The sequence below is a fragment of the Phyllosticta capitalensis genome (assembly GCF_038381095.1).
Source record: "Phyllosticta capitalensis strain CBS 128856 chromosome Unknown BKA78scaffold_8, whole genome shotgun sequence".
NCBI classification, from domain to species: domain Eukaryota; kingdom Fungi; phylum Ascomycota; class Dothideomycetes; order Botryosphaeriales; family Phyllostictaceae; genus Phyllosticta; species Phyllosticta capitalensis.
In genome coordinates this window covers 510,585-529,251 of record NW_027117446.1, presented here as the reverse complement: position 1 = coordinate 529,251, position 18,667 = coordinate 510,585, and the positions used below count along the sequence as shown (strand labels likewise).

At 55.6% G+C, this 18,667-nt stretch overlaps 9 protein-coding genes across 9 annotated transcripts; 3 read left to right on the top strand and 6 right to left on the bottom strand.

Annotated features, from left to right (window-relative positions):
* Positions 1-1,994: 1,994 nt before the first annotated feature.
* Positions 1,995-2,510, bottom strand: BKA78DRAFT_173025 (uncharacterized protein). Its single transcript, XM_066883279.1, has one exon. The coding sequence runs from the start codon at positions 2,392-2,394 to the stop codon at positions 2,059-2,061; it is 336 nt and encodes a 111-aa protein (XP_066741749.1). The 5' UTR covers positions 2,395-2,510; the 3' UTR covers positions 1,995-2,058.
* A 516-nt stretch (positions 2,511-3,026) lies between these two features.
* On the top strand, positions 3,027-4,281 carry BKA78DRAFT_173038 (uncharacterized protein). Its single transcript, XM_066883280.1, has 5 exons — positions 3,027-3,396; positions 3,445-3,481; positions 3,527-3,597; positions 3,642-4,107; positions 4,171-4,281. Exons 1-4 carry the CDS (start codon positions 3,187-3,189, stop codon positions 4,053-4,055), a joined length of 732 nt encoding a protein of 243 aa, XP_066741748.1. The 5' UTR covers positions 3,027-3,186; the 3' UTR covers positions 4,056-4,107; positions 4,171-4,281.
* A 797-nt stretch (positions 4,282-5,078) lies between these two features.
* Positions 5,079-5,691, bottom strand: BKA78DRAFT_319975 (uncharacterized protein). Its single transcript, XM_066888909.1, has one exon. It carries the CDS (start codon positions 5,386-5,388, stop codon positions 5,107-5,109), a length of 282 nt encoding a protein of 93 aa, XP_066741747.1. The 5' UTR covers positions 5,389-5,691; the 3' UTR covers positions 5,079-5,106.
* A 376-nt stretch (positions 5,692-6,067) lies between these two features.
* BKA78DRAFT_254649 (Alpha/Beta hydrolase protein) lies at positions 6,068-7,865 on the bottom strand (the record flags this gene model as incomplete). The annotated part of the gene is made up of 3 exons (XM_066884924.1): positions 6,068-7,263; positions 7,320-7,689; positions 7,737-7,865. 3 exons carry the CDS (start codon positions 7,863-7,865, stop codon positions 6,068-6,070), a joined length of 1,695 nt encoding a protein of 564 aa, XP_066741746.1.
* Positions 7,866-9,692: 1,827 nt separating this feature from the next.
* Positions 9,693-11,941, bottom strand: BKA78DRAFT_254799 (P-loop containing nucleoside triphosphate hydrolase protein; the record flags this gene model as incomplete). Its single annotated transcript, XM_066884933.1, has 6 exons — positions 9,693-10,273; positions 10,330-10,551; positions 10,600-10,680; positions 10,755-10,857; positions 10,927-10,989; positions 11,057-11,941. 6 exons carry the CDS (start codon positions 11,939-11,941, stop codon positions 9,693-9,695), a joined length of 1,935 nt encoding a protein of 644 aa, XP_066741745.1.
* Positions 11,942-12,891: 950 nt separating this feature from the next.
* BKA78DRAFT_230324 (uncharacterized protein) lies at positions 12,892-13,476 on the bottom strand (the record flags this gene model as incomplete). The annotated part of the gene is made up of 2 exons (XM_066883763.1): positions 12,892-13,225; positions 13,277-13,476. Coding segments are annotated over 2 exons (534 nt in total), but the record flags the coding sequence as incomplete, so codon positions are not given.
* Positions 13,477-13,945: 469 nt separating this feature from the next.
* On the top strand, positions 13,946-14,518 carry BKA78DRAFT_354763 (mediator complex, subunit Med21; the record flags this gene model as incomplete). The annotated part of the gene is made up of 2 exons (XM_066891792.1): positions 13,946-13,987; positions 14,039-14,518. The coding sequence occupies 2 exons, from the start codon at positions 13,946-13,948 to the stop codon at positions 14,516-14,518; spliced, it is 522 nt and encodes a 173-aa protein (XP_066741743.1).
* Positions 14,519-15,862: 1,344 nt separating this feature from the next.
* On the top strand, positions 15,863-17,158 carry BKA78DRAFT_297573 (peptidase S8/S53 domain-containing protein; the record flags this gene model as incomplete). The annotated part of the gene is made up of 3 exons (XM_066886784.1): positions 15,863-16,245; positions 16,299-16,701; positions 16,754-17,158. The coding sequence occupies 3 exons, from the start codon at positions 15,863-15,865 to the stop codon at positions 17,156-17,158; spliced, it is 1,191 nt and encodes a 396-aa protein (XP_066741742.1).
* An 889-nt stretch (positions 17,159-18,047) lies between these two features.
* On the bottom strand, positions 18,048-18,437 carry BKA78DRAFT_319966 (uncharacterized protein). Its single transcript, XM_066888908.1, has one exon. The coding sequence runs from the start codon at positions 18,347-18,349 to the stop codon at positions 18,092-18,094; it is 258 nt and encodes an 85-aa protein (XP_066741741.1). The 5' UTR covers positions 18,350-18,437; the 3' UTR covers positions 18,048-18,091.
* Positions 18,438-18,667: the final 230 nt, after the last annotated feature.

The following is an 18,667-nucleotide window of genomic DNA, read 5'->3' as shown; positions in this document are numbered from 1 at the left end:
GTGCGCATGTGGGCACGCAGATAGATGACGAACAGGACGTGCGCATCTCAACCAAGCAGCTGTCCACACCGTCTGTATGTACGTAGCGCGGGGCGGGCCGTAACCTACCTGCAGCACGAGCAGCACGTAAACTTTGTGGCTCGCGTTGGCGAAGGGTTTCGCAACAGGCTTCGATTAGCCAGGTGCTTAATCATCCACAGCCGCAGCGAACTAGCTGCTTGGCCATCTGTTGCTGACAGCGCGGCGGCGGTGGGGAGCTTGTCAAGCAAACAGCGCCCGCCACCGACACCTTGCGCTGCAACAGCGCAGTATGCAGGGTATCGTTGTACTGACTTGCCTGCACGCTAGGTTGGTGTGGTGCGAGACGGCGCGCCGGCGGACATGCGGCTGCGGGGCCGAGGGAAGGATCCATCCATCCCATCCGCTGGTATCTGTCTGTTGGCTGGTACTAGAGTTGTTTTGTTCCTGACACTATTTTGAGGGTCTGGGGCATGAAATTGAAGCTAGTGGTGATTGAAGACGGGAGCGCCACGTTAGCACTGTAGTCTGCTCGTATCGCGATGGACTGGATGGCTCGGAGACGCGCGATTGGGCTCAATGTGTTTGTCGCTCGGGCATTGCTGGCGGCCGGTGGTGTGTAAACAAGAAGCAGAGAGATAGTTGGCTGGCCGGCTGGCCGGCCGGCGATGGTGAGGGAGGGGTCTTTTGGAGGGGCTGGCCGGCCGGCGATGGTGAGGGAGGGGTCTTTTGGAGGGGCTGGGCTTGGTGGTCGTTGTAGGCAGCCTCGCCAAGTCACATAGTTGCAGTAGTGGCATGGGACGGCGCTGACGCCGGAGTTTCGAAGATGCGAGACTGAGGTCGTGGCTCAACTGGACTGAACTGATGAGCAGCTGAGGGGTTAGTTTGTGTAGAGTTGCAAACTATTGGATGAGCTGGCGAGCTGAGATGTTGAAAAGAGGGAGTGGAGTTCGATTCGTCGCGATGCTCGATGGATGGTTTGGACTGCGGTTGGTTGGCTAGCTGAGCTGTCTTGTTTCAGTATTTGCATAGCATCTACTGCGCCGATCAGTATTTGTTCTCAAACTCTGCTTTCAAGGCTTGTGTAGTGCGCCTCGGCTTCGTATGTCGAGGACCAAAGATGATATTGGCCTGTCGTTCAAGTGTCAATTTAATCATCGTCAATGCGTTTAGGTCTTTGAAGCAGTGTTTGAAAGGAGAGTCCCTTGGAAGAGCCTCCATTTGCCGCATCAACAGCCGCTTGTCTTCTCAATTGACTCCTCAATTCTTCGGGGTGTGCTTGTTTGCAATCACTGGGCTTCTTTGCACTACATGCATGGTGGGTCAATGAGGTCAGTTCAGTCGTGCAGAACCCGTTTCCTCTCGCGTGGCATGGTAATTGGTGATTCCGCACCATATCGGCGACGGCTAGTAGCAGGGCAATGTCAAGAAATGTCTCGCGCAGCCGATTTTGGAATGTTGCACTGTGACAGTCAGAGTGACGTATCGGATCTAGTTGTTCGGTGGTTTCACGCGACCAAAGTTGGTCAACCACGTTGATCAGGAGAGACAGGTGTCGCACGAGGGGGATCCGATGCTGAAGAAGCCGTGGGCAGATGCAGAGGAGAGATTCAATTTGAGTACAAAGGGGCTTGCAGATTTGGCGTAGCAAATGACCGACTGCACTGGTGTCCAGAATGGCCCAAGAGGTGGTGATAGGGACTCGATTGCACAGATTGAATCAGCCGTTGCCACAGTTGTAGATTCGCGACACACTCGTACACGGATAGATGCCGAGGTGGTGAGGCCATATCGCACTCAAACAGTGTTTTTCGGTATTGGATAGAGACTCGGCAGCACGTGGCGCACGGCCATAGCGTTGAACATGTCTTCAAAGGATTAAAGCTGAAGGTGGAGAAGAAGTGGTCATAGCCACCACAAGTGACCATGACTAGGAGTAACAGGGAAAAAGGGAGCCAGCGGGACGGTCCATAGATGACGCACTGAACCTTGGATAAGATCTCGCAGACGGGACGGGGTCCTTTGAATTGCCTCTTTTCATCAAGCATCGGAGCGGCTTGCTACAGATTGCTGCACAAGATTGCGGATCAGTCGAGCGCCGACCGTTGAGGAGGTGGTCGGGCCTGATGGTCGTCTCAGGGCCGCAAAAGAAACGAGGTGCGACTGCGACGGGCGTCCAACCACTGCAGGGCGGGTTGTGATGAGGTTGGAGCTAAGAGGGGCGGTGCGACGTTGAGGTAACGGAAGAGGAATTGGGCATCTTTTTGGAGTCGATAATTCCCTGTGTCGTGGCGAAGACGGGAGGTCGATGTCGTTGTTGAGTGGTTGACGAAGCGTGCGGTCGGCCGGTCCGTCCCTGGCGATCCCGCGCCACATCTCGACTCCACCCAGACACCTTGTCTCGACCACAAAGATCCGTCAACCAACCTGCGAATCGCCCTGTTCTCTACTCTTGTCACCTCTCACAGCCAGGCACTCCTCGTCGCGGGCCCGGCTGCCATGGCCGCCGCGTTGCTGCGTCAACTCCCCTTGCGTCCAACCACGAAGACCGAGGCAGCTGACCCGTGGCGAGCGTGGACTTTTAGCAACAAAAGCAACGCGAGACGACATGCCATATCATCCTGGTTCCTGGTGCCGGGAATGGCATACATATGGCACATATGGCATGCATTCCTGGCCGCGCCGCCGTTCCTTGCCGTCAACCGTCTCAGCGCTGAAGGCTGAAAATAATCCGCCGCATAACCATCGTGCCGCTCTCCAAAACACTGTCGCCTATAGGCTGGCATCATGTGTGCTATCATCGCAAGCTCCCCTCAAAAGGGTCTCCTCTTTGCTGCACGTGGGCTAGGGCCTGCTCCGCTGTACCACCTCACGTCTCGCTCTCGCTAATCCCGCGTCTGTAACCCAGGCCTCGAGAGCACAGGACTTGCTCATCTAATTGTACAACCACCCTATGCACCCGCTGCCGCCAATCTGGCCAAGGCCAACGGTCGCTGAGCCTGACCCAGCTGCTCTCCATTTCAAAATCGCCCGACTTTCCGTCATCGTCGTTATTATCCAGCCTCTTCGCCCTATCCAGCCGCCGCTTGGCCACGACCATCAACAACCACCACCTGCCGACCAGCACATGTCCCTTACTTTGCACCCTTCGTGACAGAGGCCCTCACGATGCCTGGCGGCCTCCACCCCCCGCCTGAGCTTCTCAAGGCCTGGCAGACGGATCAGTACCCTCATGGAGAACGCAGAGACTACTCCATCGTCGTCATCGTCACCATCTTTGGCGTCCTCGCCGTCACTACCGTTGCCGCGCGGTTATGGGCCCGCATCGTGGTCAATCGCAACTCTGGGCTGGACGATGCTCTCATTGTGGTCGCTCTGGTTCGCCATCCTCGGAGACGGTAGCGCGCGTATGCTAACGTGCCTTAGTTGTTCACCATAGGACTTGCAATATCTGTAATATTAGGTTAGTGACTCGCCCACCTTCTCAAAATCCACTGACGTTTCTTAGGCAGCCGACTGTACGGTTTTGACCGACATGCTTGGGATCTTTCGTTCGCAATGGCTGTCAAGTCACGAGAGGCACGTCTACCGTCAAGTTGCGCGACTCCGATTAACTCGCCCAGATTACAATGGCCATCGAGGCACACTACATCATTGCAACTGGCATCACCAAGATTTCCATCCTCTGCTTCTACCGGCGCATCGCCTCTGGCACCGTCGCCAACTGGTTCCTGTATTCGACCTGGGCCAGCATCGCCTTTGTCGTCGCCTACATGATTGCGTTTCTCGGAACCCTCTTCTTTGGTTGCAGCCCCATCAGCGCCTTTTGGAACCAAGTCGATCAACAGTGGCTCGTGACCCACGCCGGCAAGTGGCACTGCATTAATGAGCCCGGCAACCTGCTCGCCGCCAGCTCCGTCAGCATCGTACAAGACTTTCTCGCCTGCGGCCTGCCCTACTTGTTGTTGCGCAAGCTGCAAATGTCGCGACGGCAAAAGATTGCGCTTACCGCCGTCTTTGGCGTCGGAATCTTGTGAGTACTTTATGCGTCGGTCAATGTCCAGCCCCAACCACATTCCGATTGATATGGCGAGCGCGCACCACCTCCCACATGGTGCAACAACTGCCGTGTGCTAACCTTCAACGTGGCAGTCTCTGCGTAACGGGAATCTTACGCATCTACTACATCCGCCTGTTGTTCTATACCACCTACGACATCACGTGGGCCGCACAACCGTGCTGGCTATGGACCGCCGTCGAAGCCGAACTGGCCATTGTTTGCGCCTCGGCCCCCGCTCTGAAACCCTACTTTGGACGGATACTGCATGCTTCGGGGCTGACGGCAATCGGAGGCAGCGGCAGCAACAACAGCGGTGTGGGACGGCGCACCCCCAACTTTGGCGGCGCAAAGAGTCCCAAGAAGAACATGATGAGCCCCGGCGGTAGCACCAGCTTTAGTTTCGGCGAATCCATCGACGCGTCCATCGCCGATCGCAGCATGAGCCCGACGTCGAAAAAGGCGCGCGACTTTGAGATGGAGCAGCTCGCCAACGGCAAGAATGGAACCGACGTCAGCATCACGGCGCTGCCGCCCTACTCTCCCGCCTCGGGCCCCGTATCGCCAGTCACGCCCAAGCGCCGCTCCAGTCGCACCACGCCCAGCGCCATCAGCTTTGGCGAACCCCTCACGCGCTACGGCTTCGAGGCCGACATCTCGGGCGGCAACCACGCCAACCACCACCACCATCACCACCATCACGCGCGCAAAGCCAGCAGCAAGCTGCCCGACCTCGAGCGCGGCGACGACTGGGACGACGACAACGACTCCCCCGACGACGAAACCGCGTACCACCCCGTCTCCTCGCACCCCACATCCCCCGCCATGGCCCCTCCCACGGCCGCAGGCCCCACCGCCCCCTTTGGCGGCATCAAGGTCGAGCAGCGCGTCGACGTCGACTTCTCCGGCAACGAGCAATGGCCGCTCGCGCTCAACGGCGGCCGCCTGGGGCCCAACGGCGCGCCCGCGTCGGCACTCCCCGTGCCCCTCGAGCCCGCCGGCCGCGGTGGCTACGCGCCGCCGTACAACGGCTACGGGCACGGCTTCGGCGGCTTCGGCGGCTTCGGCGACGCGGGGCGCGACCGGGAGCGCGAGACGGGCGGCGAGAGCGGGAGCGACAATGAGAACGCGAATGGCAGCGAGAAGAGGGGCGCGGAGGGCAGTCGGACGGGCTCGGATGAGGTCAAGCTCGTCGAGATTGGCGGCGGCGGCAGGGGCGCGGGAGGGGGTTCCGCGGCGGATGATGCGGGAGGGGGAGTGGGACGCAGCGCAAGTAGCAGCAGTGGTGTCGCGACGAGCCACCATGCGCGCATTGTGCGCAAGTTCTTTGGGTAGAGGGATCGAGGGTGCGTGTGTACGAAGTATCTGGGTTGGATAAAGTCAGTCAAGAGGCAGGCAAGATGGACATGTTTGGCGCCTCTGGTACTTCTTACGCGATGGTTGCCGCGTAGACTGGTGGGTTGTTTGGATGTGGGTTGGCTGGCTTGGAGGCAAGTCAAAGGCTTGCCGGAGCCTCTCTTCTTGATTCCCTTTTCCCTTTTTCTCCTTCATGTCCGTCATTGACTCACGACCGTACGTAAATAGTCTTAATGAACATGCATCTATCATCGTCAACACCCTCCTCCATTTTGCCCCGTCTTTACATGGCGCCTGGTGGTAGGTTTCCCATGGCGTACCTCCGTCAGTGATACATGGAAGAGACATCAAGATTCGGAGGGGGAGGAGAACCGCCATGTCGACTTACTTGTGTAGTTAGGGGCGATACCGATGCTCTTTCCACCTCGCAGACATATATGAGACAGAATTGGGATTGCTCGATGCGTCGATGATGGGTTCTTCTTCTCCTTCTTCAAGATGGAGGAGTCCTGTACGTCTGAAAATGAAAAGAGATGCGATTGCAGAAGAAAACCTCTCTACCTCGAATTTTCCACACAAGTACGTTTAAACCCCAATTACTTACGCCCCAGCTTTTACCCCCTCACTCCTTTCCCCCTAGTTCTGCAACTGCAGCTGCCACCACCGACACCTCTCATTATTAGCCGGATCCTTACTCTCCTTCAACTCCCTCCCCAGCTCAATAACGCTCGCATCGCTCCCATACATCCTAAAAAGCGGCAGTCCATCAACCGCACTATCCGGCTTGCCCTTCGCCGCAAACGTGACAATGTAGTCCTGCAGCGCAAACGCGAGCGTCTCGTTGACCGGGAAGTTGCTGATGTAGCTGTCGCCGCCGCCGCCCGTGTACTTCTCGCCCGGGACGTAATATGTGAGTGCGACGTCCTGGCCGTGGATGGCCGGGAAGACGGAGAACAGCGTGTTGTACGTCGTGTTGTCGAACGCGTTGGAGAGACCGACCGTGTTGCACGTGAAGACGGCTTCGGAGATGACGAGGGCCGCGCGGCCGACCTGATCTCTGTACCCCAGCGAGCCGTCCAGCCTGTTCGGGTACAGCGTGTCGACAATGTAGCTGTACACGTCGGGCTGCGCAAAGCGGAAGGCGCGGCGCGCCCACGCCTGGAAGTCGGCGTCGCTGTTGAGGGGCGGCGTGAAGAGGACGCCCTCGTTGGTATTGTGCCCGGCCATGATGTTCAGCTTGCGCGGAAACTGCTTGTGGTACAGCAGCGTCTTGGGATCGGCGGGGACAAAGAAGCCGTCGACGGCGGGCCCGTACTTGAAGAAGCCGTACTCGCTGCCCTGCACCTCGCGGCGGTTGGCCTGCTGCAGCTCGACGGTGGAGAGGGAGCGCAGCTCGTCGACGCTGCGCGTGTTGGTTGCGTTGAGCAGGTCCTTGAAGATCTCTTCCTGCTCGTACACCGAGCGGCTGGGGAACCAGCCGGGGCTCTGCGGGATCGCGCCCGAGAAGGGCACGTCGAGCAATCCGCCGTAGGCCGTGATTTGGTGCATGACGCTGCCGCCGCCCGCGGACTCGCCGAGCAGCGTGACGCGGTTGGGGTCGCCGCCGAACTTGCTGATGTGCCGCTGGATCCACTCGAGCGCGAAGCGCTGGTCGTGCAGACCGGCGTTGGCGAGGCCGTTTTGCTGGAAGGAGGGACCGGAGAGGAAACCGAACGCCCCGAGCCGGTAGTTGATGGTTACGTAGATGATTTCTTCGCCATTGGTGCGGCTGCGGTTGAGTAGGCCGTAGGGGTCGCCCGAGTCGGATTTGGAGACAGATGTGTAGCCGCCGCCTGGGGGTGTGTCAGTCAAGGCTCATCGAGCAAGGGGAGGAGACTGAAGTACATACCGTGGAACCAAACGAGTACAGGCGCTCCTGATCTCGACGGCTTCTCAAAAACATCCTGCGGGACAATTACATCCAAGAAGAGGCAGTCTTCTGTCTGGCGAGGGTCGCCCAACAAGCTGGCGTTTGCCTGGCTGCTGAGGTCGACATTGGGAATACCCGGGGGGATCTCTCCCTTGGTGATATAGTTGGTAAGCCAAGTGGGCGCAATGCCCGTCCAGCGCGGCAGAGCCTGCGGACAAATCTTGCCTTCCGAGCCAGTGCGGACAAACGACCAGTCGAACGCGGGGTACTCGGGAGCTTTGAAGCGCAGCTCGCCGAGCGGAGGCGCGGCGTAGCGGACGTTGGAGAAGTTGTAGAAAGCGCGTTCTCTCTGGAGGATGTTAGAACGAAAGGTCTGTAAAGAAGATGGAGACTTACGTTGAATGAGTTGGCTTGGTAGAGCTCATACCCCAAGTCAACAACGGGCAACGACTTGTCCGAACCTTGCGCCCAACCCTCTCCCACCAGAAGCGAAACAACAGCAAGACCCAGCAGTGAAGCCTTCATGATGAGCAAAAACGGATTCCGTAAAGAGCGACGATGATGATGGTGAGTCGCAGCAGTAGAAAGCTCCCTAGACCTTAAAGTCGATGGCCAGGGTATGACTAGCAGCAACCACAGGTACAAGACGAACGCCAAAACGATATAAGAAGGTTGCGGCGCGACGATCATCTAAACGGACAATCTCGCAAATCTTGGAGTTCTGGTGAAGTTTAAAATTGGGCGGAAAGCCGGCCGCGGCTGCGTTTCGTCTTTACAAACGTCGAAGTCTTCCAGAACCGTCAGCTTCCGGTTATGCCATTGCTGAGATGCGCTTTGCTCCAAAATGCTGCAAGCGTTGCGTGAGAAGAGAGACTGGTGATGTTTGGTCGATCAGAGGACGACATTGTGCTCATCGTGAAGTGCCGCTGGATACCTGACGGTGCGGGGAGAGGAGGAGCAATGAGGAGTTACGACGACGCCCGCTCTGGCACATGCAAAGCTCTCGACACCATGTCCCTGGGCAACTGCCTGAAATGGACGCATTCAGGTGCTGCGCTCGGCTCGGACGAGGGGGACCCAAGACCATTCCCGGTTGATCGAATCTCGGCGTCGACGTTTTGACGGGAAGCAGGCGGGATTTGAAGAGCGGGCGTGCAGATGAAGCTGGATGAAGGAGGGGTTTGATTGGGCGACGCAGAGGGAGCTGTCGTCGGTTCCTGATCCATGATGAGTCATCATGAGGAGCAAGGTTTCTCGATGTCTTGGTGCGTTTGACTTTGCCTGTTCCCTGTGCTACGTCACTACCGAGGCAGCAGCTCATCTCGGTGGGCGGTTGAAGCTGCAGACTTTCTGACCGCAGCGAGAATGTTTTGCTTGCAAAGATGACTGAGCTCGTACCGGCTCAGTGAGCTCGTACTGGCTCAGGATAGGAGAAGTTGATGAGGTTTGTGGACGTCTTAGCCGAGAAAAGAGTTGTGGCGGGGAGCGGATTGTCGCGTTGCAAGAGATACTTTTACACGGAGACTTCAGCGCCGAAGTTGCCCACTGTAACTTACGCTCCCAGTGCTCTTAGAATTTCCTGTCTTGTAGCCTTGATGAGATCGCAATGCTGTCGGCTTGTTGCGACACAGGCGACTGGTCGATGTTGTTTCTTTTGCCGGAGCAACGTCGTCAACGGTAGAACAACCATAAAACAACCGTAAAACAAGCGCCAACTTAGCGATAACCTAAAACTGACAACTTCTCCTACGTTCAAAGTTGCCAAAACTTCCTTTTCGGGACACCTGCAGCGCCTAGGTGGCCAATGATCTGTACTTGCACCAGTGCAGATCGCCTGCGCCTAGAAATTCTCACCGGATATTTCGAAATGCAGATCTGGTAGCTGTTGGGAGGAGCTGCATAGGGGTCGGAAGTATAAGTGTTGTATAATTACAGTACATCCTTGAAAAACTGGCCCAGGTCGAAGAAGGATAGGAGAAGTGATGACGCTAACCGAATGGGGAAGGGTGTCTGCGAAATAGGAGACACCGCCACCACCTCGCTGACAGTCCGGGGACTTGAGTCTGTGCAAGAATTGGAGTCCCAAAATTTGCTGATCTTTTGGTCACCAAAAAATCCGATGCGGGCGCTGTGCAGTAGCATGTGAGCGTAGCAAACGTGTGATGGTTAGGGTAGAGTCCGCGTCTGATGGACGGTTGCAACAGTCGCAAATAGGTAAGATGACCTAGCCTCGTTGAGAATTGGGATTTCATGAAGTAAGATAACAGACCGAAGCAAATGAGGGATACTAACGGCTGCCACCCAGACATTTTCTGCACCGTGAACTCATCATGCGTCCCAAAACCCAAAGACTCAAATGGCACCAACTGCATCACCGCCGGGACTCGCAGTCTGGCCCTGTCGGACCCGGAGGACCGTCTGCAGATGGCGATAAGAAAGTCGGCGATTTTCGCTCGCCGCCAGCAACCTCGCTGTCTTGACCACATTCTTGATCTGCCTGCCATTGAGTTCAACAGCAGTCAACTCATCCAAATCGCCCTCCGTCAGGACACTCTGTGACTTCTTTTCATCCGGCATGACGAAAGTCCGCCAGATCAACCTGCGACTGGACGCATCAAGGTTGGGATAGTTGATGGTGAGGTGGATGCGCGACTCAAAGGCCGGGTCGAACTGCTCAACGCGGTTTGTGGTCAGAAACATGACGCCCTGGTAGTACTCGAGCAGGCGCAGGAAGACGGCGACGAACTTGTTGCGCGCGAGGTCCAAGGACGAGCGCTTCTCGAGGAATACGTCGCATTCGTCGAGAAGTAGCACTGTGCCCCATTTGGTCGAGAGCTCGAGCACGCGGCCGAGGTTGCGCTCTACGTCGTCGGCTGTCGTGCCGAGCTCGCCAGCGCTCATGCTGTAGAGCGGCTTTTTCATGGCTTCGGAGACTATGGGTGATCTTAGCGCTATGTACCTTGGGGTTGGGAGGGGGAGCGCTGCGCACCCGATTCTGCGGTGAGGGTCTTGCCGGTTCCGGGTGCGCCGCTCAGGAGCATGATGACGCCCTTTCCTTTGCCCTTGATTACGTCGTCAAAGTCGTCTTTTCGGGAAAGTTGCGCTTCGACGAACGCCCAGATGACGCGTTTGTAGTCGTTAGGGAGGACGAGTTTGTCGAAAGCGCCGGTGTTCCAGGCAACTTCTTCAACGTTGTCGACATAAAAGGTAGCTGGGCAGTATGAGCAAGGGCATTCAGAGAAACACCTGGAAGACTGACCCCATTCTTTTGCCTTAAGGCAGAAACCCTTGACATGAGGGCTGCAGAGAGTGTAGTGCTTTTCAGCGAGGGATGTGGTCGCTGATGGGAGTCAGTCCAGTTTAGAGAGGCAAGGTTTGGAGCAGTTGGTCGCTTACCTTCGGCCTTTTTGTCACCAGCCGGGATCTTCTGTCTCGCCTGCCTAGCCTCAAGCTGCAAAGTCTGAATGTCGAGAGGGGCAGGATCCTCATCGGCATCTCCTTCATTGTGTGAGCCGCCCTCGTCTTCCCAGTCGTCCTCGTCGTCAAGGCTGTCTGATTTAGATGCTTCGCCGAGAGGGTTTAGAACAGCGTAACGTCCATAGTACTGCTCAAACGAGGAGCAATCAATGATCATTCTCCCTTCGCAGATCTTCAGAAATGTTAGTTCTTGAGCCCTTGTCAATGTTCTCAGAAGCCATGGAACTCACGTATTGCACGCGTGAGCCGCCCAGAGGAACACGAGCCAGTTGGTATTTGCCAGTATAAGACTTGAAGTGGAACCCTTGCAGCCCCTCGAATTTGCGGCCTCGCTCTGTCAGGCGCGCTCGAATCTCAGTTATGCCCGACTTGAGGGAGCTGGGCAGCACATTCAGTTCGGAGATGGGCTTGAGTCCTTGGAACTTGTCAATGTTCAGTGATGCCGTTTGGTAGCCGAAACTCTCTCCTGTAGTGTCGATGAAACGACATGACATCTCGAAGATCCCACGGTACTCAACATAATCGCTATTGTCAAGCAGATATAGGCGGTCCTGGCCATCGGAATCACGGCTGTACACCTCAGTTCCGGGTTCAAAGAGGGTCCACAGGTAGTTGTACGAGATGACGTGGTTTTTCAACAAGTCGTCAATCTGCTCGAGGTGCGGCACTATCTCGAGACTGATAACGTCGAACAAAAGCTTGTAGTGCTTCCTGCCGATTGGATCGCTCTTGGGCGGCTCGGCCTTCAGGAACTCTTTCCAGCGGTAAAAGAACTCGTGGAAGGGCGCTTTAAAATCCAGCTTCTTGACGTCGGTGTTGATTCCCCTGTAGCCCACAAACACAGGGTCGAGCTGTGCTTTTATGAGAGGACTCTGAACTGTGATGGAGTGCAATTCAAACTCGGGTCCGTCCGTGTCTCCAGACTTCGTTTGGCGTCGTACAACAAGTGCAAATTTTGCTGATTCGCAAGTCCGCGTTTCGGGCAAATGTTCGAACCAAGTGTCGTAATAGCCATTCCGATACAAATGTTTGGTGTTTGGTGTCATGCCAGCTGTAGGCGGCTCCAGCTTGGTATTGCCATTTGACGTCGAGACGGCGATTGGGGTTTCCTTTGCTGGATCCATGATGACTCATCAAAGTCAGTAGAAGTAGATTGAGACTGAAAGTAATGTCCAACTCGATTGGTTCTTGCAGCTCCTTCGACTAGATAAAAGACGCTTGGAGACTTGATGGAATGGTAATGTGAAGACTGGAAGAATGGTGGCCGAATGGTCCGATGAGTGTAATGTTGCACGTTTGGAGGAAAGCGACCACGAGAAGAGTTGGTCACAGATTTGCAGCTGCGGCTTTCTTTGAAGCTTCTTGCAGGCTGCATCGTGCCTTCTGTTACATCATCCGACCTCGGGGGGCAAAAGCAGTAGGATGCCACAGCTGCCACAGCATCCAGGCGTCAAAACTTCCTTTTTAGGACACCAGCAATGACTCCATCGGAAGCCTGGTATCCAGCATTGCGTGGATGAGTGACGCAACATGGCCATTCGATAAATATTGCAAAAATCTTTCCACGACATAGGATATCATTCCCTCACACTGGCGTCTTCCGCGGCCGCCCCCGGCCTCTTTTTTTGACTGCTGGTGCAGATACCGAATCATCTTCTCCCAGCTCTTCGATTTCTGCTTGGTCCTCCTCGACGAGCTCAGCATTTGTCGCATCAGCCTCAACTTTTGTCGCCTTCTTCTTGCGCCCGCGCCGGGTTGGTGTCTTCGACTGCTCTCCATCAATTTTCGACTCCTCATCAATGTCGCTCTTTTTTCTTCGGCCACGGGTCTTCTTGACCGTTGGTTCGGTGCCTTCTTGGTCCGCCTTGGCCTCTGCAGTCTCTTCCACCAGCTCTACTTCTTCCATATTCAGACCTTCCAACGAGTCGATCTCCTCGGATTTGAGGTAGGGCAGCGGCCATCCATCCCATGTGAGCCCCACGTCCGTCCATGCCGTTTCGCTCTCGCTCTTCGTCACCACCTTGTTCTTTTCGTCCGCCTGCGGATCTGCATCCCCTGAGAGAGGCGGCAACAAGTACCTGATTGTGACGCCCAGCCCCTCAAGCCCGCGCGCCTGCGCGCTGCGATTCCACAGGAATTGCTCGATACGGCCGTCGTGATCAATCTTCAGGAAACCCATGGGCCAGCGGCTCCGCTGAAGCGCATCCGTAATTCCTTTAGTTGCACTATTCGTGGTTGCCAAAAGTCCAAGAAAATCTTCCTGTCGCCATTCAGTCGGCGCTCCGGTAAACGCTCCTTCCAGCTCTCGCACTTTGTCCGGCCCAAGTTTCTTGTTGCTGCGCTTGCATTGTACGAGGACACGTAGAGGCCGCGTTGGCCCTGGGAGAATAGCGGCCGGTTCTGTTATGCTCGCGCCAGCGATGCTTGAAGGAGACGAGGGAGGGTTTGTAGACCACGACGCAGGAATTGGCAGCGTCCACGAGCCGAGCAGGTCGATTCCGTAGTCGCGCGCACGTCCTGTGCGAGTCAGCTTGAACCCAAGCCGAGTCAGTGTTGTCGCGACTGTGTATTCGTAGTGTGTGCCGACAAAGACAGTGGCTTTCCGCGACAGTTTGACACGTTCAGCGTAGGCAAGGAACGAAGGAAGGTCGAGGTGATTGTCAGAGCCAGGAGCGATTCGTGAGTCGTTCTCAGTCGAAGATCCACCGTTTTGACGCGTTTTACGCGTCGTGCTGAACGCGGCGCGGTGCCATATTTGGAGGGCTGGTACTATGCTCCGGAGCGGACGGCGGAGCACCGAGATCATGGCACGGGGATTGAAGGATTTTCTGAAGGTCGAAACAAAGCGGGCGTGTTCATCGCTGAGATTGAGGCATTCTTGAGGAAATCTCGGGATCGCAGAGGTCAAGGGCTTGGTGTCGTTGGGTAGAGAATTTGGTGCTCGGGGGTCGTTTACGGCCGGTTAGGCTTCGGCTAAATAGCTTGAGCTCAACCCACGCCGTTTGAGCCTTGACATGACTCAATACCAACACCAACACCATCTTCACTACACTGAATCTCGGAATCTCATTTGGAGTCAATCCCCTCCTCAAAAGCCAGCTCTTCTTGTCTACTGCCTGCGCGTCATCATGGCCGACATTCTCACCCAACTTCAAGACGCGCTCGACATTGTATGCGCCCTAGAAAGCTTACCCTCAGTCGCGTTGCTGATATCTCTCCAGCTGCTCCAACAATTCTACGCCGGCCTAAGATACACCAACGACCGCCATCCGTCCATCTACATTCCCGGTCAGCCGCACGATGCAAACCGCGAAGCCAGCGCGAAAGAAGCAGAGAACGGTCCTGCAGCCAACGCAACTTCTCAACAATCGCCTCCCGCCACGACCGCAAATGCGAACGCTCAGGCAGCAGGTGGTGTGTCCGGTGAAACATCGGCTCCACGCTCACCGTCGCCAGATCCAGACTTCGCAGCGACCCAGCACGAGATCGCGTCCGACATTGTCTTGAACATGGCGCGGATACAGGCTCTGATTGAGCGGCTGCCGGGAATCGGGCTCAGTGAAAAGGACCAACTGGAGAGAATGAAAGAGCTGGATCAGCAGCTGCGGGAAGAAGACGAGAGGTTGCTGGAAGCGAAGAAGGAGAAAGAGAGGCTGAGGCAGTTGCTTGACGAAAGAATCTTGAAGGTCCGAAGACCTTGAAGTCAAAGCTGGAAAGAAGCACAATCTTGAAGTAACAATGGAGAAGGTCGGAATTCTGGGTTGCGGTGTTTGGGCAGACTGGCGAGACATCTCCACGACTCAAAATATGGTCGGCAACCGACTACCAAGCGCCCGGAATGACGAATTGGGAGTACACAAAATGGCATGCGCTCAATATCAACCCCACAGTCGAGATATATCTAATCAATCACAGGAGAACCAAGAACACCTTCAAGGTGTTGAACCATTCGAGCACAGACCACGTGCAAGGTCCTGATGTCGTCCACAGCCTTGCCCGAGATCTCAATTTCATCCTTTCCCAATTTCCTACTCCGCAACGCACGTCCGCCGCCGCGTCATTGCATCATTGATAAAGGCAGGCTCCGTTCGGTGATTACTGAATGCGCAGAGAGTCGCCGAAGAGCTTTCAAAAGTCTTGAAGAGGAATGTTGCGACGCCGACCTCGGCCGCTATCGCGCCGCGGATGTGAGTGCGGCACGCTGCGATGGGGGAGCATCTTTTTGCAGTCCAGTGCCGCCCCTTTTCATCCCTTGAGAATTGGCACTCCTTTTGCAAGCTGGTGCTTGCTGAATGACAATAGGCACGAGCTCTGGTTACCCTTCCTCCACGTGGATGCTCCTACATCGTTTGTTGGCTTTTGCGGGGTTGCAGAGGTTCCTTCGACTCGGTTGCCGCTCGGGTACCTCTACGGCTTTTTTGGCACCATTCCCCTGTCGATCAGTTACCATGGCATCGACCGTGCTCAGTATAAAGTTTGCTTCCTCAGATATCGATCTTCGTCCTCTTGAGAAGCGAACCGCGATGACGACGAGGAAAGCAGTCCGCCTTTTGTCGCCTGCAAGTGAATGACATTGTTATGTCTGGATGACTCGAAGTTGATGTATGAAATTACAAGGTCAAAGTTCATTCATGGCCCCCGCAAGCAAGCGTCTGCAAATGAGCTTCCATCTCATAGGCAGATCTGGTGTCTACTTGGTGCTAGCTCCTCGCTTGGCCTTTCAGCGGCCAAACTTCTTCTGGTGGTCATCACCACATTCGACCACCAATACAATTGCTTGGTACGGTTGATCTACGCCAGGGAGTGCCCGTTCCTCTACCAGGGGCATTTCTTCACAGCGAAAGCCGACGTCCACTTATCTCACGAGCGAAACTCGGACCGCAAGTGGACGACAAAGTCATGTACCTACCATAGCGGGCAGATCGGAGCCATGTATATATTCCATCAGCGCCTCATTCATCCAAAGCCTAGGGCCACTGACCTTCCACCCTCGACAACAGCTCCACAGTCCCGGGTGTTTTAACCCAACGCGGGTGTTTTACAACATGAAAGCCGCTCTCTCTTTTGCCCTGGCCCTCGTTGGTGCCCTCGCCGCGCCCACCAAGTCTGCTTCGGAATCCAAGGACTATGACGTCCTCATTGCGCCTGGAGCTGATATTCCATCTCTCCTGACTTCCATCAACCTGCAACTGAACGTCAATGACATCTTTGCCACCTTCAACAACTCCCATTTCCACGGCTTCAGTACACCACTTACTAGCCAGGGAGCAAAGTCTTTGGCCGATCTGGATCAAGTCTTGGCCGTCAGCGAGGTCGTCGACATTCACGCAAACGATGTCCGTTCGAACACGCCATGGGGCCTGCAGCGCATCTCACAGGCGGGAGCTGTGGATCAGACTGGAAAGTCTACGACAGACAGGAGCTACACGTATGTTGTGCGGTGGTACTGCTCAGGAGTCGTCTTTGCTGATGTTTCTGAAGGTACACCTATTCCGACTCAAACTTGGGAAGCGGCGTAGATGTCTTTGTCCTTGACACTGGTATTCTAACTTCGCACACCGAGTTTGGTGGACGGGCGTCCATGGGGTACTCCTACTACCCCTCCGACGCTGATGGCAACGGTCACGGCACGCACTGCGCAGGAGTCATTGGTGGATCCACCGTCGGCGTAGCTTCAAAGGCCAACATCATCGGCGTCAAGATTCTCGCCGACAGCGGATCTGGGTCTTCATCCGGGCTTCTTGCTGGCCTGGACTACGTCTCCGGGAAGCTTTCCTCGAGCAGCGTCGGCTCCGTCATTTCGATGTCTCTCGCCTTCAGCGGAACCTCCAGTGCTGTCGAGGCTGCCTTGAAGAAGCTCATGGCCTCGGGTGTCCACACAGTGGTATGTTCTCGATGCATCGCGCCAAAGTAATCGACATTCTGACTTGACCTAGGCGGCCTCTGGCAACAACGCTGGCGACGCCTGCACCTTCAGCCCCGCCAACCTGGGCGGTGATAACACCGCGCTGAACACCGTCGGTGCCATGAACATTGGCGAATCCGTCTCCGCCTTCTCTAACACGGGCTCTTGCGTTGACTTCTACGCTCCTGGCGAGGGCATCGTCTCTGCCTATAACACCGGCGACACCAACTACGTCATCATGTCCGGAACCTCGATGGCAACACCCCACGTCGCTGGCTTGATTGCATACTACCTTGCCGAGGACAGCAGCCTAAGTGCACCAGCGGACATGAAAGCGTTCTTGAAGAAGAAGGCTGTTGGTGGTCTGGGGACGGGTGATGACAAGACGTATGTTGCGGGAGGGCAACTGCTGATTGCGAACAATGGTGGCAGCTGAGGTGACTTTTATACCCAAGGTTTAATGGATAATGATGTGTAGCGTCCTCTGGATCAGTCGCCTTTCTATTATCCGCCTACCTCTTCTGGTGTCTTTCAACGTCTGGCTTGTCCCGCCTATCTGCTTACCGCATCTCAAGCACAGACGCGAATGATCTGTGTTTCAATTCGCGAATCGAGATGTTCTCTGGCTCCACATCACGAAACATCGCTCGGAGATACAGTCTTTTTGCGACCGGTCGAGGTCTACCTACTTTGCCAAAGTGACGACAACTTCGTTCAAGTCTGGGGATTCAGCGCTTCTTTCGGTGCTTAAGCCCTCTTCTCGAGATCAGAGTCGCAGTACGATCCTTTGAGCCTGGCGATCCCCCAGTCCTTTTGCTATACTAGTGGTTCCGATCACTCTTCTGATTGGAAACGCGATTTGCCGCCAAAGCAGACTACACGTGAGAATACGGTAACGATATTGCTGCACATCGACAAAATTTCGCGTCGCGGAGGCGTCAGACTACACGTGAGAATACGGTAACGATATTGCTGCACATCGACAAAATTTCGCGTCGCCGAGGCGTGTCACAACACGACTGGACGGTATTCCTGTGGCCGAACACATCCCGAGACTCAATCTAGAAGTTGCACCGATAATGAGAACTGGAGCGAGCACGCTAAAAGAGATCTACTTGGAGAGGGGTTCGTCGGTCTGGTGTTGACAGAGCTCGCCAAAGCACCTCGGTCCTCGAGGTTGCGTAGAGAACCACGCAATATTCAGGCCCCCGAAGGAGTTGAGAGACAATCGTTCAACCACGAGCTCGCCGACCGCGCGCGGACTCACGACTTTTTACATCATTTCTAATTTTTGTGTTCGGTGTTCCCCCACCTATTCAACTAGTGGTCGATCCATGGCTTGACCGCTCAGATGCCCCACAACAGACTTTTATCGACGCGCAGCGCGAGATTGATCTACTTGACAACAGACTCTCCTTGACTCCGCAGTTGTTTGCACCCTTTCGCCTTCGTTGGATTGGCCTTCGAATTGCATTCCTTTCCGCCGGACCTGAAAATGTCGCGTGAATGGAAGTCGATGCGAAAGCACCACTCGCGAGTTGGCAGTTTTTGGAGGTACTACACTCACCGTAACTGCAAGCACATGCATGGGGACCATGACCATGATCACGACCATGACCATGAGCATTCCGACAGCGAGTCCAGCCACCGTCCGGAGTCCAAATACAGTACCCACAGCATTCCGGTGGTGGTGAGTCGATTAGTTAGTGTCCCCCAGTGCCCTTCCCCTTCGCCCCTCGGCAGGGCAGAAGCTGCGGCCCCCACTGTGGGCGCCGAAGAGACGACTCTGTGGGACCAAGCATACACGGAGCTGCAGAAGGGGAAGCGGACTTTGGTGGAAAAATATGAGAATATACTCATGGAACAATCGAGAGGTAAGCACGTACTCCGATGTGGATGTAGCTTTGTACTGTACATGTTTGCTGACCAAATTTGTACCCCAGGC